We start from the raw sequence: 18,366 nt of genomic DNA, 5'->3' as shown, positions 1-18,366 counted from the left end.
TGGCTGCGGAGGCTCCGACACCGAGTAAAAGAAGGAAGGAAAAATTAAGATGGCTCGGGACAAAAGCCCATGCCACGACGTTTGGATTAACTACATTGATAATTTCCACTCGGTGAGAGTGAGCTCGGCAAAAACTCCCGCTCTTATATACTTAGCGGCGCTCATCATTTCTCGGGGCTCGTTGCGCGCATCATCACCTCGCATAAATAAATATAAGTGACCGCGTGACAAATGAAGGAGGGGCCTCGATACTGGCTGACTCATTTCCCCGACTGACCCTCGGCCGGAAATTAAATCGACGAAATGAGCCGTGGTTTAACGACGTGTGGCGACGTGTGGCGATGGGTGGCGATGGGTGGCGATGGGTGGCGATGGGTGGCGATGGGTGGCGATGGGTGGCGATGGGTTTTGGTGATGGTGGATGGGGTAAGGGAGGGAGGGAGGGAGGGAGGGTGGGAGGGGGGGGGATTAATCGCAAGTGAAATTAGAGGCGCGAAAAAAAGGTGGTGCGTATTGGCTGAAAAACGTTAGGAGCAAAGGGTAAGGAGTGGTGATAGGTGAGTGGAGTGAGTGAAAATGTGCGGATAAGAGAGAAATAGAAATGCGAGAGCATCGAAATAGGCTCCAAGTCATTTTGCGCGGATTGACGACGCTGATCATTACCGGAACTAATGAGAAGAACTCGCTCCAACGATTACCGTAAAGCGTATTGATCGATCCGACTCCCAGCTTGGACACTTTCCTTCCTCCTTGCTCGCCGATTGTGTGCCAATCAATAACATTGTCAATGACATTGACGGAACGCCAACAAAATAATACGATCAATTCCATAAAGCAGGTTTTTATAACGAAAGTCCAAATATTTTTATCTAGTATTAAAAAGTATAGAATCGCGTGCCTGTCGCAATCCGTTCTTCGCGATCCGTTATTGCTCGACAACTATTGCTCGTCGATTTAACATTAAGATCAAACGCAGCATTCCCGTTAGAAAAGTAGAAGTAGCCGTTGCACGTAGTGTACTGATTACAATACCGAATAAATTTATCTCTAAATTTATCCATAACGTAGCCTAACATATAAAATTGCATCGTTAGCATATTCCTGTACGTATAAAGAACATTATGCGCATAACGGATATCAAAGTAATTCTACGATATTCAAAATAATTCGCAACAATTTATCACGATCATTAAGATACACGAATACTTTTCATCTCGATTGAAGCATTTTTCGTTTTTTGTTTTTTTGTTTGTTTGTTTTTTTTTTTTTTTATTTTTTTTTATTTTGCTTTACTCTTGGATGCACATTAATTGCCTCGTTCAAGCGATTGAACCAAAAGAATAATCAATGGAAGGTTTTTTTCATGCATAATACGCAATGCTTTCTCATTTATTTTATATTTTTGATCGATTATCCAATTCGTACTACGATTATGAAACAGAAAATATGTAAAGAGTTTGTCGATATGTCAAGCCTAATAATGCACTTGCACTAATTAACATTTAATACTTGGAAAATTGACAAATCGTTATTTAATAATCTCAAAATGTGATAAGATAATATAGTAAGTCGAATTCATTTGTATTAAAACTATTCAGAGGTTATTATTAAACCCTACATGAAACTTTCTTCGCTCTCTTCTCTCTCATTATATGTTCCGATGCTTTTCGTGTTATCATTGCCTTACGTACTCAAGATTGTTACGTACTACACAGAAAGGCGCTGGAAAGTTATTCGGACAAGTTTCATTGAAAAGCACAGACTACTGCAGCTTTCCCCCACCGCCACCACCCAATCACCCACCCTACCAATGAATCTATTCCCCATTTTCCAACATGGGTAACATAGAGCCCGTTTTCACTCTCCTCTCATCAAATCACAAGACTTACTCGATCAAAGACTTGTAAGTCGAGTGTGCTACCCTTACGAGATTCTTAGCTTGACAATTTCCGACAACCTATTAAATTTTATTTATAAGCTTTATTGATTTGCTATATTAACATACGAATCAAATGTTGATATCAAATTCAAATCAAGAGATCAATCATACGAAATAATAAACTAAAGGTAAAACTAACTTTCTTAACGCGAATCGTGATAAAACGATCTTAAATATTTATTTATATGCACTACTGTGCAATTCTAATGCGTGGTTGTTAGCTCATTGCAATTGCAAATACGTAGCTTATGGAATTATTTATAAAATAAGAGATCGATCGATTGCAGTAGATATTACAAAGAGGTATTTGTGAAATATGTCGCCCAGATGTTAATTATCGTTGAATCATTGACAAAAGCGTTATTGCGATGTTAAAATTAAAAAACTTTTTCATCATAATTGAGATTTAATAATATAAATACAAAACTAACAGGCTAAATTACAAAAATAAAGACTGTGAGAAGATAAAATTTGTTGAATAAAAGTTAACGTTATGAAAATTCATTGCAAATTAGGCGTTCTCGTATTACAGAAATGTATATACATTCTCCTGTAATACACATCTAACAATACATTGAATGTGTCAGTCAAAGCTTCATATATGAAAACTATTCAACTCCGAATTTAAAAATGATTCAATTATAGATATACGAAGTATATATAAATATATATATGAATTATTTTTACATAAATGTCCGGAATTAATAAAAAAATAATTCTTTATTTCAAACCACATCACTGTTACATTTTACGTTTTAATTGAATTTATTATAGATATAACTTATATATGCGTATGCAATTAATAATTAATGTATACATGAGTAAACGCATTGATTATTTGCACGGGTGTTTTTAAACCATACAATAATAAAAAAATAAATAAAAATTATTCTGTTTTTTTTTATTCTATTTCATAAATACTGTAAATAAAACAAACAAGAGCAAACAAAAAATAATTTAAATGCAATTTCATAGATGAAAAAAATTAAGTATTCGATGCTTTTAAATGCACGGAACAATAAATATTTATAGCTACACTAATATATTGAATATTATTATAATTTCCTATAATATTTTATTTTTAATCTTAAGTAGCATTGCTAATGAATTAGTTTTAGTTTAGAAAATCTGCCGAAGACCTACAAGTTTTACTTAAGACTTGGTTAAAATTTCAAGAATATGCATTACTAATGAAATCTTATAGATTTTAAACACTTTTGCTCAATAATATCATATCTAATTTTAAATTTTCACACAGACATGATCTTAAATTTTTAAACAGAATAGTTATTTCGAATTTGTTCCTTTTCAATAGCTGTTATTCAATTTAAATTTAAGTCGACTGTTGTATTTTAATATGCCATATTAAGCTATTTATTTTAAATAAAAAATCTTCTAATATAAAAACAAATAATATTTAATAAGCATTTAAAATTACATGAATATATTATTAATAATATTCTCATTAGCATTTATATCACTAAAAGCGTACCTTAACGATAATAAACAAATTATCAAACAAATTATTCTAACGTATTCAATCGTATCATATGTATTTTAATTATAATTTTAAGAATTTTGTTTTTATATCTTCAATAATATCGAGGTATGGTAAATCGAATTGTAATATCAGAATTTCATTTAATTGTTTTTTTTGTTTTAGATATCGATCGGTAAATTCATAAATCATTCATAATATGAGAAAAGCAATTAATAAGCATAGTAAATATTAATCCAGTACTTTTAATGTTTACAATAACCTAATGACAAAACTTGCTCGCCAAATTTTTCTAATACTATTTAGCCATATGTATCATACATATCTGTAGTAGTAAATGCAATTTCACCAATTTGAAATATGAGCCGAGTATTCATTCGCACACGGCCTCATGTAATTGATCGAAATATTTTACTAAAGTATTATTACATGCTTAAATTCATCGATTCAAACGAACATGAATTAAATTGCAAAGCGATGAATGCTCGTTGATGAATTGAGGATCATATTTTTTTTTGTTTTTTTTTTTTTTTGTTTTTATACTTCGAATGAAAATTAAAGCAATTTGAGATAGTTTGAGGCAGTCCATTTGTTAGGCGCATTCACTTGGAAAGTACCGTCTTAATAGTAGTTCATTTACGAGCACATCTATTCTACTAATTAACATTGTAATCAAACAATTTGTAATACATGTGCAACATTCAATCAACTGGAGGCAACGTTTACAGCTTGTCGGGACAAGGAAAAATTTATTAAAAAATTCTTTCCAATCTTCGACATAGAATTTTCGAAATTTACAATTAATACCAAAGGCATTATGCAGCATTCGATTAATTCAAATAAGGAAAGACGGTGCCGTTCTTTACTGTCTTTACTGCATATAATTTTTTTTCTTCGTCCAATTCAATCCAAAAATTTGCTATTGTATATCGTGTGCGAGGAATTTTGTCCGCGAAAGATCGCGAATTTCACCACAGCATTGTGTCCCGTTTACGATCGCACAACACGTATTTATAAAAATGCGGTGAAGTAAAAAATGTAGAATTGAAATACAAGATCCACCGACGGTTGACCCACATAAATTTTCTTCACAAAAGCTAAATTCTCATTAAGGTAAAAATTGGCTGACTGGTATCTTCGTAATGCGCTTGTGCTGGGCATCTTTCTTAAAAGCTTTTAGAGCGTAAACTACGACGCAATTTACTTCACCTTCCTCACCTTTGTGTCTTTTATCGCTGAGCGGCCCTCTTATTGTCTCTTCAATTCATCCTTCTCTTCTCCATTCCCACCACTTGTGCATCCATTCCCTTTGAGTATTCTAATTCCTCCTGTTTTTCGAATATTCCCGCTGTCTTATCAACTCATCTCCATCTCTCCGACTTACTTCCGCTCATTCCAGTTGGGAGTCCCGTGCCCCCCCCCCCCAAACCAACGACCCTTCTACTATTTCTACATCGGCCACTCTCATTTCCTCTTTGCCTCCGGCAGTCGTTCATCGCAACACCGCGTTTTCCGCCTTTAACCAGCTTTCAATGAACTTCGAAACGAGGCCAAACTTGCGAGTGTTGTTTATCGTTCGGCTTACCGCTCACCTCCGCGCGCTTCCGAAGCGATGAAAATTTTGATCGATGATAAAATCTTGTCTCTGCATCCAATGCTCGACTCCGAACTATTAAATCGATCCTATAATCCGTAACTTTTCCTATTTTTTTTTTCTTCTTTTTTTTCTTTTTGTTTTTTTCTTCTAAAACGTGTTCTCGCCAACAGCTACACTTTAACTTGCCTGCTCAGAGTTCCAAACTCGCGAACTCTTCTCGCTGATAGGAATATGTTGGCGTTAACCCACCAAACATACCTGAATCTTGCGTGTCCGTATAACTAAAAATATAAATATATAGTAAAAAAAAAAAAAAAAAAAAAAAAAAAAAAAATGTATAAAATAATGCAAATTTGCTCTCATACACTGACTCTTATGCTAATTGATTTAATGCTAATAGAAAATTTGACTAAAATACTTTCAATAATCTTCGTACGTAGCGACACACAATTTCAAGTCTATCAAACGTAATAAACGAGAATTTATTTTTATTTAACAATATAGGTTATTGTTATTTCAGAATTGAGTTCGATTAATACAACCCATTAACCAGAGTAATTTCTTTTATTTGAACACAGTCATTGCCATTTCTATTCATTTTTATTTCATAAATAAAGTTAATCAATAATACTATTATTTACTAATTATACTACTTTTTATAATGAAAACAGTGATTTGAAAAACTGTTTAATAATTATATATCACAATCGTGTTAAATATATAGATAATAAATTATGTTCTCGTTCTGATAAAAAGCCTTGGTAATTTCATATCGAAGTAAAGAGTAACAGAGCTATAAAATTGATTGAATCCTTTACTTACGAATTACCCCTTCTGTTTCATTAGCATAAAGTCCTAATTTTCTTTTTTTTTAAATAATAGAAAAATTACTAAAGTTTCTACAATAATAATACAATACAATAAAAAAAAATGTTACCCTAATGCTTAAAGTAGCATTTTTCATTTAACATTTGATGTGCTTTAGATTTTTCTCATAAGTAAATATATGTGTATGTATGGTTGTAATTATCAGCATATGCGACTATACATACAAAAAATTACTCATAATTATATATTACAGTTATTATCAAATGACTTTATTACACTTTAACCATTCAGGCAATATAATCTTTTTCTAGTCCATATTATTATTATTATTATTATTATTATTATTATTATTATTATTATTGTTGTTGTTGTTCTTGTTGTTGTTGTTGTTGTTATTATTAAAATAATAATAATTAAATCGTAGTAAATAAATAAAGTAAAGCAATTTAATTTGACTGTGTTGTATTTTAAGTTCTTCGTAAGCGGTAGAATTATTATACAATATTTTTACAGTACAAAAAAAGAAGAATGTGAAAAATATCATAAAATATATTTCGTTTGTAGATTATATGCAAATGAATGAATACCTTGTAAAAATAAAATTTTTATATCATCATATTTAAACTTTTTGCATTTCCGCGGATAATAATTCAAACTTTATTTCAAATTAATAAAAAAACTTTTAATTGCAAAATATTAAGTCATAAATGTGAAATATTTAATAAAATTTATTCACATTTAAATAAAAAAATATATAGTAATAAGCTTTCACGATGTTCTCATTTTTACAACTATATTTTCATAAATTTTTTACGTACATTTGTCTTAATTGAAAACAAAACTTTGTAATAGTTACGGAGAATCTTAAAACGAAGAAAAAAGAAAACAATTAAATAAAGTAATTATATAAATAATAAAAGTAACCTATAAAAGTTGAATATCGAGAATAAAAATTATGTGTACGTTAAGAGGTAAATTTATTAAGTCACGTGTTTTTAGATGTTTCGACCTATTAAAAAATCGATTACAAAAATATGTATAATTTTTTAAATTAGCACAATGTCCAAATAAATATCTGCATTTGATCACATTTGTTTCCTATTATAATACAAGCATTAATTCGAGAAATGGTCTTTTTAAGAAAATTCGCTTCGTAAAATTAATAGGAAATTTGAATGCCGAATATGCGCAGAGCAAATATTAACGAATTGAATTAAAAAGTTGATTTTCGGTTCACGCTGCACACCCTAATAAATCGTCCATAATAAACGAAATTACTAAATTCTAAAGCTGAAAACATTGCTACTACGACTATTAACTACACTCGCAAATTGATATGCAAGGGCGACAAAGAAATCGCTATCACGCAGTTGAACTTTATGCAAAAGTTCTTTTTTGCTTTATGCTTAGATATAGTGCAAAGTAGATATTCCACTCCTATCGTTCCTCACTCTCTTCCTCTTCCTCTCCTACATACCCGCACACTCTCACCCACTCGTGTACACGTATCCTAGCGGCAAATAAAAAGAAATTAATATTCATAGGGGCTTTATATACAACGGAGTTCTCCTCCCAGAAGCTTGAGATTCTACTTGCGCGCCGCAGCTGTAAAAATGCCGCCTGTACTGCCTGCTACATGTATACGTATGTGAGAGTAAAGTGACTCGGGCCCATGGAATTATATATAATAATATAAAGAATGAACGTAAGTCAGGAGAGAATGAGGAGCGGAAACGGGGTTGGGGGGATTTTTAATGCGTCTTTATGTGAATTCGCATTCAATTCCTCAATAGCCGAAGATCGTTTTAATGGGACACTTGTCGAGTAGATAAGCTTTGCCAGCGCACTTTTAGCGTGCTACGTACGAGCGTCAAATACCTTTCAATAGTCCAAGCCGTGAGGTACTTTCTATTGACGTTTAATCCTTTTTCTACCTTATATGAATTCTATTTATTACGTAAAGCTGTTGCAATTATTTCTTTGAAAGATAAGCCTCTATTCCGTTGCTAAGCACTGTCGTCTATTTACGTTCTATCTATTAGAGCTTCGTACTTCGAGGGAACAAAATTAATGTAAAAATTCCTCTTTCAAGTACTTACTCAGAAGCTTTCATTTTTCAAATGAAAATGCTAATCAAAAAATTTTATTTTTTCTCTAACGGAGCATTTTAAAACTGACATAATTTAATAAAAAGTCGTTGTTTTAACGATACTGAAATAATATTATATTTAATCATCGTAAAAAAAAACTTACACAAACTCTTAGTGCTTATAATCCTTATAATAATGTTTTCTTAAAAAAAAAAAAAAAAAAAAAAAAAAAACCTAGTTTTTTTTTTTTTAAAAAAAAAAAAAAAAAAAAAAAAACCTAGTATTTGTATTTTTAAAGATTACTGAAATTTCAAATACCATAGCGTAATATTTACATTGGATTATTATACAAAAAACAATTTTGAATTAAAGAGGATTAAAATAATCGATTAGGATTAAAATTATATTCTTTGCTGCCAAGTTAAGAAAATATAGGAGATTTCTATTTTACTAATAACTTTCTATTATTAAGAAATTATAAAATCCTTTTTGGATTTGCAAATATTGGTGATTAATGGTAATAACCCTACAATGCTGTAAATACAAAAATAATTGTTGAACGGACAAATAGATAAATAAATAAATAAATCCATCAATTATATAAACATTAAAAAAAAAAGTACTGGAAAGTTTATGCAAGATTAATTTAATCTATCCTTTCTTATGATAAAACAATATTTATGGTATGAAGCCCTACTAATGTAGAACACAATACAGTAAGTGATTATCTCTCCAATACTCTTATTAATGATTTTCAATAAATAAAATTATTAAATTTAACATTTAAAATCACTCTTGCACAAATAAATAAGTGAAATAAAATTTTTCACTCTAATATTTTTTTCTAATTACATGTAATAATGTAATCTTCTGATTTAGACAAAAAATTTTTTTTGTCATTAATATTATAAAGTAAATTTATATAAAATATTATTCTTTAATTAATAGTGAAAACTCTTAATAATTATTATGCGAAAAAGATTAAAAATTGAAATTTCAATGCAAATACAATTTTAATAAATAATTTGGAACAATCTTAATATTGTAAAATAAATATTAATAAATTAAACCTTCAAAATTCTCTATCCTCCTTGTCGATAAATAATAAATACATAATTAAATATGTTATACAACATGGAAAATAACAATTTTATTTCGTATTTTATGGTTAATATATCGAATAGAAGAACTGTAATGAATACACAAAATACCATGACAAGAATGAAATTTATGCTAAGAATTTATATTTTTTAAACAATCCATTATTCTATAAATAAACAAGTAGAAAATTAATGTTTATATTAAATACCAAATATCAAATATTATATTTAAGTAAAAAACCTTCCAATATTTGAAAAAAATATAATATTTAACCAGATTTTATAAAAAGTGTCACTAAATAACAAATATTAGAAGTGATAAAATTGTAAATGATTTACTTGTTCATGATGACAATATATAATAAATATTAAACAATTAGCTGTAAATATTTATAAATATAAATAAAATTTTAATAAAAGTGTAAGTGTTATGCAAAAGGAAGAGAAAGCAAAAATCTGATCTTCCATACATTTTCATACGTTTTCCGATTCTGAATCCAAAGTAATAAATTCATAATATAGCATGTTATATGTTGCAATTCAAAATAAAAAACTTTTATGAAAATTTATTATTATATTTTAAAAGTGCGAAATGTTACAATGACAAAAATTAGTTAAAATAGGAAAATACATTATATAAATAATAAAAATTAGCGAGGGAATTTTTGTTTACTCTAAGAGAATTTATAATTACGTACCTTAAATCATTTATATCGAGAATATAATAATATTAAAGATTAAAATAGCTTTTATTATTTTAAAATTTTCAGTTCCCTATAAGAATTATCCTCCTTAATTTGTCAAATAAGCGAGGAACTAATAGTTTCACAATATTTAACCCTCTTCTAAGTAATTATAATGATGAATATTTTAAAATTTTCTAATTTATTTACATTATTAAATCTCGTATTATAAATTTATAAAAAGTATAAAAAAAAAATCACATACATGAATCATGATTATACATTTATGGAATCAAAATTTTAAAGATTATCTTTGTAACTTAAATGTTGTCTTAAATGTCAATTTAAGTCAATTTAAACTTATTTTCTCATTCATTGGGTCATGAATGCTTCCAAAATTACAATTAAGTTTTATTAATGTAATACAAATTCACAGCAAAATAATGCAAATCTTTGAAAGTAGGTCATATTAGAACAAATCCTTTGAAGCAAGTCCTAGATTTTAGTAAAAAATAATATTATCTACAGTCCCGATGAAGCTCCAAGTTTGTGAAATTGATGTCCCTCTTACGAAGTATCGTTTATAAACTTCAAAATAATAATTTGATATTATGGTTTATTATTGTGACCCAAAATACCATCTATTTATCGTATATATTATCATGCATCGTAATTAATTAACTATTACTTTCTTTCTTAATGAAATTCATTTTATTTAACATTTTGTTTCTAATCCATGTAATATAAACATTAATGTAAACACGAGTTAAATCAATATTAAATAAAAATCGATAAAGATGATAAATTAATCTTTCTATAATTATTATAATATTATATATATATATATATATATATATATACAACATAAATTAATAGTAAAATTAATTTTTAGCCAACATAAAACTTTTTTCGAGTTTTGAGACTAAAAACGAGTATACAAATGATTATTAAATCTCGCTCAATTGCATTAAAAGGATAGTGCTTTAATCTAGAAAATTCAGTATAAAAATAATTAACTTTATATTTCATCTCTATATTTTGTAGGACATTGATTATTCTATAAATAATGATGAGTAAATTATTACTTTTTATGCTATAACTCTTATGTCTCACCTTTTCGACAGACTCATTCATATCGAAAGATCTGATATAAATATAAAATTTAAAGAACTTACTAAATAAATATATATAAGTATCATGTATAAAATGTCAATAAGACAATAGAATTCTCTAAAATAAATCTTTGCATGAAATAACAATTTTACTGAATTAGAAAATCATTAACACGAAAGACTTTAGAACGCGTAGTCTAAAAATATTATTTATTTATCATGCTAATCACTAAAGCTGTAAGTAATTTTCCAATAAAAGCCAAGGCTTGGATAATCTGCAAAAAGTCCAATGCAAAAAGCAAAATTTGTACTTTAAATTCTTAAATCAAATACTTTTCTAGTTTGGTGAAATATTATAATTTCTAGACAAATTAATAGCTGTGAATTAATAATTCCTATTCTAGCTAATACTCATCTCTAATATATTAATACAAACTTATAACTGTAATTTAATTCAATCAATTCATTTTAATTTATTTATTATTGAATTGTAAATAATGACAAAAACATCAATAAAAAGGATTGGTTATGTTACTTTTATTGGTACTTTTGCGTTCTCTTAATGCATTAAAGAATTTATTAAGAACGCGTTCGGTACATAATGTTAAAAAACATTGATTTTTAATTTTTACCTGTTGATTTACATGTTTCTTGCTTCTTGACTTCGTATCGCTTGCGATATGAACTTTCAGCGCCTATTCCCTACCATCCATTTTCTTTTTATTCTTTTACTCTAAATTCTAGCTATAACTAGATTTCTATTTATCCATTCTCTATATTATCGTTTTTCATTCTATTATGTTCATGATGTATTTTCCAAATATTTACGTTATGCATTATTCAACGATCCGTAAGTAAAAACAATAGATAAATTCGATAAATAATTGTAATGGTTACAAAGTATTCATAGAAATCCGTTGGTTTTACTGTACGTCACAGTCCTTCAAATACTGCAGTGGCTTTCTATTCTATCTGATGGTCTGTGCAAATGTTTCTCTTGCTTAACCACTCTCAACCCTTTCACGATCATTCCTCACCCCTCCGCCCCCTCAATCGCTCCCCCTCACTCCCTCTACCCTTCTCATCTTTCTCACACCCACGCACACACACACCCCTCCAGCCTCCCACACGCACTCTCACTCTCTTGATCGCTCATTCCTTCAATCCCCTTCCTCTAGTCTCTCTCTCTCTCTCTCTCTCTCTCTCTCTCTCTCTCTCTCTACAACTCCATCCCTACAGTGACCATACAACGTTTCTCTATATGTATCATGTCGCTGTCAACATTCTAGTTTGTTTACAAGAATCAACTTTACTATGGTTGAGGCTATCTAAACTTTTAAAATCTTCTTCGACTCATTCTCTTATTCACTCTTTCTCAATTATTCCATTTGAATTGTAATTATCGTTTCTCTTTCTATATTATGTCGTTGTCAACTCACTAGAAGTAGCGTAAGAGTCAACTTGAAAGTGGTTGGGCAGCCTAAACTTTTAAAATCCTCTTTAGCTCGTTCCCTTACTCAGTCTATTTCTACCCTCCATCCCCACCCCCCACCCCCAATCCCCAATCCCCCAATCCCGTGCTCTTTCTATCTCTCTTTCACTGACTTTTCCGATTTCTTTCCATCAATTTGCCAAAATATCTATATCTTTCGACCTATATATTTATATATATGTATATATATACCTGACCAAGTATATGTATATAGAGAGTTGTATAAGAGAATGAGAGGATTTTTCGTGATGCACGTTACTCTACGATTGTGAGTCTGGAAAAGGTTTCTGAAATGTGTTGTGGGTGAAAGCACGTGCAAACTTCTCCACAAATACGCACGCATCTCTTAAGCCGTTCTTCCTTCTTTTTATATGTATCTATCTATGTTCGTGGAACTTTGGGACTTTGGAAAGGAAAGACTCGAGACGTTGAACAAACTGCCTCTCTATATAAGTCTATTTGGAAGGAAGAGAGCGTCTGGATTCTACACTTTTACATTGTTATTTTTCCTTTTCATCATTTTTATAACAATAGAGAGGTATGGCTTTGGGTAAGTATCAAGTTGCTTTTTTCAATTCTCTAGAATTCTTGTGATGGAATAAAGGTTTTAGCGTTATCATTCATAACAGCAGTCGTAATTAAAATTACATCATAATAGCGGCGAAATTATTATTTGATATTCAAAATTTAAGAGAAAAAGGCCAATCTATACGGTGTCAATAAATTCACGAAAAATACAAAATGCCTGTATTATCAGCAACAAGGTATTCTATTTATATTCATATTAAACCAAGAACGAAGTATTTCAATGCACGAAAACATGTATAGCTACAATGTCACGTGAAATACAGTCACTTTTAATTATAACCAGAACAATATTTCTCGTTTAATTGTACTTACGCTATACTTATGCTATAAATAAAACACTCTCATTTTAATAATGATTTTATTAAAATTTTTTAAAAAAATTTTCTCAAAAACTTATATATATATATATATATATATATATATATAGCAACTATTTCACTTATTATAAAACGAGGTGAAAAAGTTGAAGAACTTTAACAACTGCAACGATAAAAGTCTAGGCAATCATAAAATTTGAATTTCAACATTAAATGTATGCGTAGGCTAGTGCATTACGAAAGCATAAATTGTAAAATTAAATTTCATATTTAATTCGAAATTTTAAACTGATATCCTCAAATAGTATATATCATATAATATAGGAAATTTACTTTTATCAATGATTTTCAACGATTATATACCTCTTACAAACTAAACAACAACAGAATAAATTCAATTTATGAAATTTATCTCTTATGTCAATCTCTTTTTAGTTTTAAACTTAAATAAATGTATTTATTAATAAATTTATTTAGCGAACGTACTGATACTTTCTAAATACAAATTAATACCAAAGAACATTGTATTTTAATATAGAGATCCCTCCGCTTAAAAAGTACACGAATAATCCTGATGTCAAAATTGATCTTTAAAGTTTTGTCGAATAAAAACTTGTTATTATTACAGATAAGCTCAAATGAAATCTTTGTTGAAAAATATTCTTGGATTTCGGTACCGAAATTCTTGGGCAAAACATTCTGAAATACACGTTACTGCTAGATTTAACATTGGTTAAAACTACTGAAATTTTACAAACTATCGTATATAGAGAAGTAAGTCATACCATTGTTGAATAAAATTAGTTTCTTTTTCCCGTTCAACACTTTTTGTATTAAAGCTTTTTCTATCTCTTCGTTTCCGGTCATCCCCTCTTTACAAACTTTTCGACGCTGCATTTGCCATCGCTATTTGTCAAATTGGAAAACGAGTTTTTCCCATTTCAATTGACGCATGAAAAATCTCCAGAAGCATAAAAGAGTGTAGTCGTGAGTGTTGAAATTGAACTAAAAGAGCATCTCTTTGGAGGAGAAAAATAAAAGTAAATTTGTATGGAAAAATTAAAAATTGCAATTAATACGTTAAAGCGCGAAAATCCGAATGAATTCCAGAGTGTACATACGCACAATGTAGCGGCGAATTATGAGATAGAACGAAAGCGCGAAATTGAGCAATAAATAAGTCTTATATTCAAAATTGTAACTTACTTTCAACGAATGAATCTTTCTCCAGTTTTTGAAAAGAAAAAGAAAGAAAGAAAAAAAGGAAGAAAAAAAAATCTGTGAAATGCTCTGTTTACAAACCAAAATAATGCGTGTTTGACTTACTAAAAGAACTTTGCCAAATCGTACTTTCACTCAAACCTACCGTTCTCATATTGTATCTTTTATGAGTACAGAAAGAATTTTCTAACAACCTTACAACCATGTACTCAATAAGTACAATATGCGATAATACTGTAATTTTTAATATAATATTCTGTGTGTAGAGAACGAAGCACGTTGCAAGGAAACAGAGATTATATTTGCCTTATAAAAATTTAACTTCTGTTATTATCATAATCGCATTGGAGAATAGATGAATTTTTAAAAATTTATACCCCTTTATAATTAAGAAAAAATTTTATTCAATCATTTCTTAGAAAAAAAAAACTCAAAACTATCGTAATATTTATTAACGACGCTAAAGATGCATATTTTAATAATTTTAATACCCTGATCTATGAACAATGACGTATTTGATTTTTTTTTCGCCTAGAGATATTTTTAAATTTATAATATTATGTTAACAAAAATGTCGAATATTATGCATTAAAATTCCTAAATTGATGGAAATCAACATTGACATATTAAAAAAAAAAAAAAAAAAAATAGAAGAAGAAGAAAAAAAATATTATAACGTAAATTGTATCGAATATAGATTTTCATTAAAATACGTAATAATATGAATTAAGCCACGAAACATTTTTATTACAAATTGGAAATATTTTTAATAGTAAATATTCAATGGAGCTCATTTTTGCCACGTGAAAATTACTTTATAATACAAAAATTTGATTTACCGAAGCGGAAATTTTGAATTAAAAACCCTCAAGTTTTTCTAATTTACTCATTCGATACTTATAATATTTTAGAAAACAACAGGCTAATTTCATACGTAATAAAGCATACATTAGCGGTAATTTCCAAGTTATGAGTTTTCGTTACCTAATGCATATTCTTTTAATTAACGTTGCTAGTCGAAAGCACAAATTAGAATAGAATAACGTCTAGCGAGGGCAGTACTTAAAGCTTAAGCAGGGCAAGAGGACAACGAAATTGATGCAAAAGCTCGCACAGTTCTATCAACGCAGGATTTTTCCATTTTTCTGCTTTTACTAAACGGCAAACGAGAATGGTAATTAATTTATTGCGCTAGCCGGATAAAATAATAGGCGGTAATTCAAAGGTCATAGAAATATACTCTCGAGACTGTCTTTATCGCTAATGAAATTTCATGGTCAGCGCAACGGGCTAAGAGCGGGTCGAGTGTTTTGCTTGCAAAAAATATTATGCAAAAGCCTCGTCGTTCTCGTGCCCCGACCACTTCGGCTGAGCTCGTCAACTTTTTATCCTTTCGCTCCTTCGCGCTCACCTCCCCCCCCCCTTCCCTTGTGCGTCCGTTATTTCATTTTTGGTCAGGGAATGGAACGCCGAAGTGTGCTCTGTTTGCCCGAAAATAAAGTAATTTTGTGCACCGCGTGCTGAATCGAATGTGGCGGCGCACGCGCGCAAACATTTACGACGTTCCCTGTGAATGTAAACATGAAACATTCGTCAGGAATCATCTGTCACGATTTTCTCACGCACTAATTGTAGCTGCAAATTTACGTAAAGAATCGCTGCTTTTTTATAACATCGTCTGACTTCTTAATTTAATAATTAAATCATTTCTTTAACTGTCACTCGACTACCTACAACCGTCGAGCCTTTTTTCCAGCCTCTTGCATCATTTGCCAATAATAGATGTTTCTACGTTTTTTTTTTCTGTTTTTTTTTTTTGTCTTTCAAAGTTCACTGTAAATACTCGCAGATCATTTTTTATTACATTAATTTGAGCGTTAATTACTTATCTCTGAGTTTGTTCACTTTATTTTGTAAATGAGAATCAACGATTTCCCTTCAAAGCATCGGCTTTAATGCCTAACCACGCAACAAATATATTTAAATGAAAACGGTTAGCATGAAAGATATTTAATGAATTTGCTGTTGGCCATTACTTATTTATTTACTTGCTTTTGTAGTTTATTTATTCTCTAGCTAGATAGTGCTTACACATTTTAATATTATCGATGCAACAAATCCCTTTTGAATGTGTAATAGTAACACTGAATTGAAGTTAAGCTGAATTAAACAGATTTTTCATTCACAAGGAACATTATTTGCGTATGTTCGACTTGGAGTTGGATTAAATATTTTCAAATATTCACTGGGATTCAATGAGAATGATTATGTTTTTAAAGTGAGCATACTTGAGAAAAATATTTCGTTGACATTGCTGATTTTCTAGCGCGGGCTTAATATTTCTATATTACTTTCCTATATAATATGAAGCTCGCTGCTGGTTATAATTTTTAATGGAAACTTACTGGCGAGCAAAGTTTTTATTATAAAAAATTTAAACACAACACCAGTTTCAAAATAGAAATGAAATAACAAGTAAGGGGATTTATTTTACGCATGGAAAAATTTCAGCCAAAACCTATACTTTAAATACCGTATAGCGATTCTCGAGATCAATAGGAATCGGAGTATCGAGATTAAATGGTATTGCAATCCTACAAAGTAATTAAAAAGTAGAGAAAGTATTTTTCAATTGGACGGACGTATATATCCGTATGAATATTACGTTTCTACGCACGATCCCCGGAATTTGTCTAATGAAATTCAAGAGTTTTTTTCGCTCGAGCGACGGTGGTAGGAAAAAAGGTTGGAGTGCGAAACAAAGAAAACGTCGCCAAATCAGACGAACCTCAATTATACGCGCCTCTGTGTACGTGCGTGCGTGCGTGCGTGCGTGTGTGCGCGCGTGTGTGTGTGCGCGTTTAAGTCTGTCTCTCTCTCTCTCTCTCTCTCTCTCTCTCTCTCTCTCTCTTTCTTTCACACTCATTCGCTCTCGTTCACTAGCTGGGCTTATCGAGTGATCGAAAATACGCGTGTATCCGTTTCTTTCGTATTTGCACGAATGCGTGCATTGGAGAAAACGTTAAAATGACTTACCGGCAAACAGAAGGCCCAAAGCGAGAAGGATGCACCTCATTTTTCTGGGTTTTCTCGCGTGTACCTTGTCCACATCGTCCTTCGTCCTTTTCACGTACCGGACACTTCGGACGAATACGCGAATCGTTGACCACTTCCCTTACGAGTCACAATACCCCGTCGCGAATCTTCTCCTTCCCCGTATACTCATACTTCCGGGCAACTTCTTGAACGCGCCTGGTTACGACGCCGACTTGTTCCACGCGTAACTGCAACTGGCAACGGGTCCAGCCTCCAATCACCATCAAATATTCAGAAGAATCTCATTCTCTCCCGCGCTCGCGTTTTTCCACCGTCTCCCCTTCCTCTCGCCCTCCCTCCCTCCCTCGCTCCCTCCCCAAGCCCCTTTAACGAGCTCCACGGCGCTCAAACACTCCAAAGGGATTTCCTCTGAATATGTCTTCGCTAATTCAGCCAAGATCCCTCCGGCTTTGTTTATCCAATCAGCCTTTGTACACAAGGATTCTAATTCGTGGCGACGGCGGTGGCAGCGGCCGCCGCGGCCGTGGTGGCGGCGATCTCACAGCGAGCGAGCGAGCGGTCCACTTTATTTTTCACTTGATATATTGAGTTGATATATTTGAGAATAACGTCAGCTGTAGCCTCCACCCGTCGCAAAAATAAGCCCCGACGATGTGCACTCGGACACTCACACGCGGCACGCACCCACGCACAAAGACACACTTTGCGCTCCTTTCTCCTTTCTCCTAATCGAGACTCTCGGTGCAGTCACTCCCGTGTTCTCTTCTCGAATCTCCTGATCAGATGATCCCTAAAATCCCGTTCCTCGTCCTTGAATATCGCCGTAGGTAGTGTTGGGCTTCTA

General features: G+C 31.1%; 1 protein-coding gene across 1 annotated transcript in view; it reads right to left on the bottom strand.

The window, feature by feature from the left end:
• The window catches only part of LOC105359386 (hemicentin-2), a 50,633-nt gene extending 32,801 nt beyond the window's left edge, over nt 1-17,832 (bottom strand). Inside the window, exon 1 of the mRNA XM_011495986.1 lies at nt 17,502-17,832. Within this exon, the coding sequence (XP_011494288.1) occupies nt 17,502-17,541 (40 nt within the window). The 5' untranslated portion in view covers nt 17,542-17,832. The remainder of the gene's footprint in view (nt 1-17,501) is intronic.
• Nucleotides 17,833-18,366: the final 534 nt, after the last annotated feature.

The sequence above is a fragment of the Ceratosolen solmsi genome, unplaced genomic scaffold, assembly GCF_000503995.2.
Source record: "Ceratosolen solmsi marchali unplaced genomic scaffold, CerSol_1.0 scaffold11, whole genome shotgun sequence".
NCBI lineage: Eukaryota > Metazoa > Arthropoda > Insecta > Hymenoptera > Agaonidae > Ceratosolen > Ceratosolen solmsi.
The sequence above is the reverse complement of the archived record's forward strand: the minus strand, read 5'-3'. Positions and strand labels throughout refer to the sequence as shown.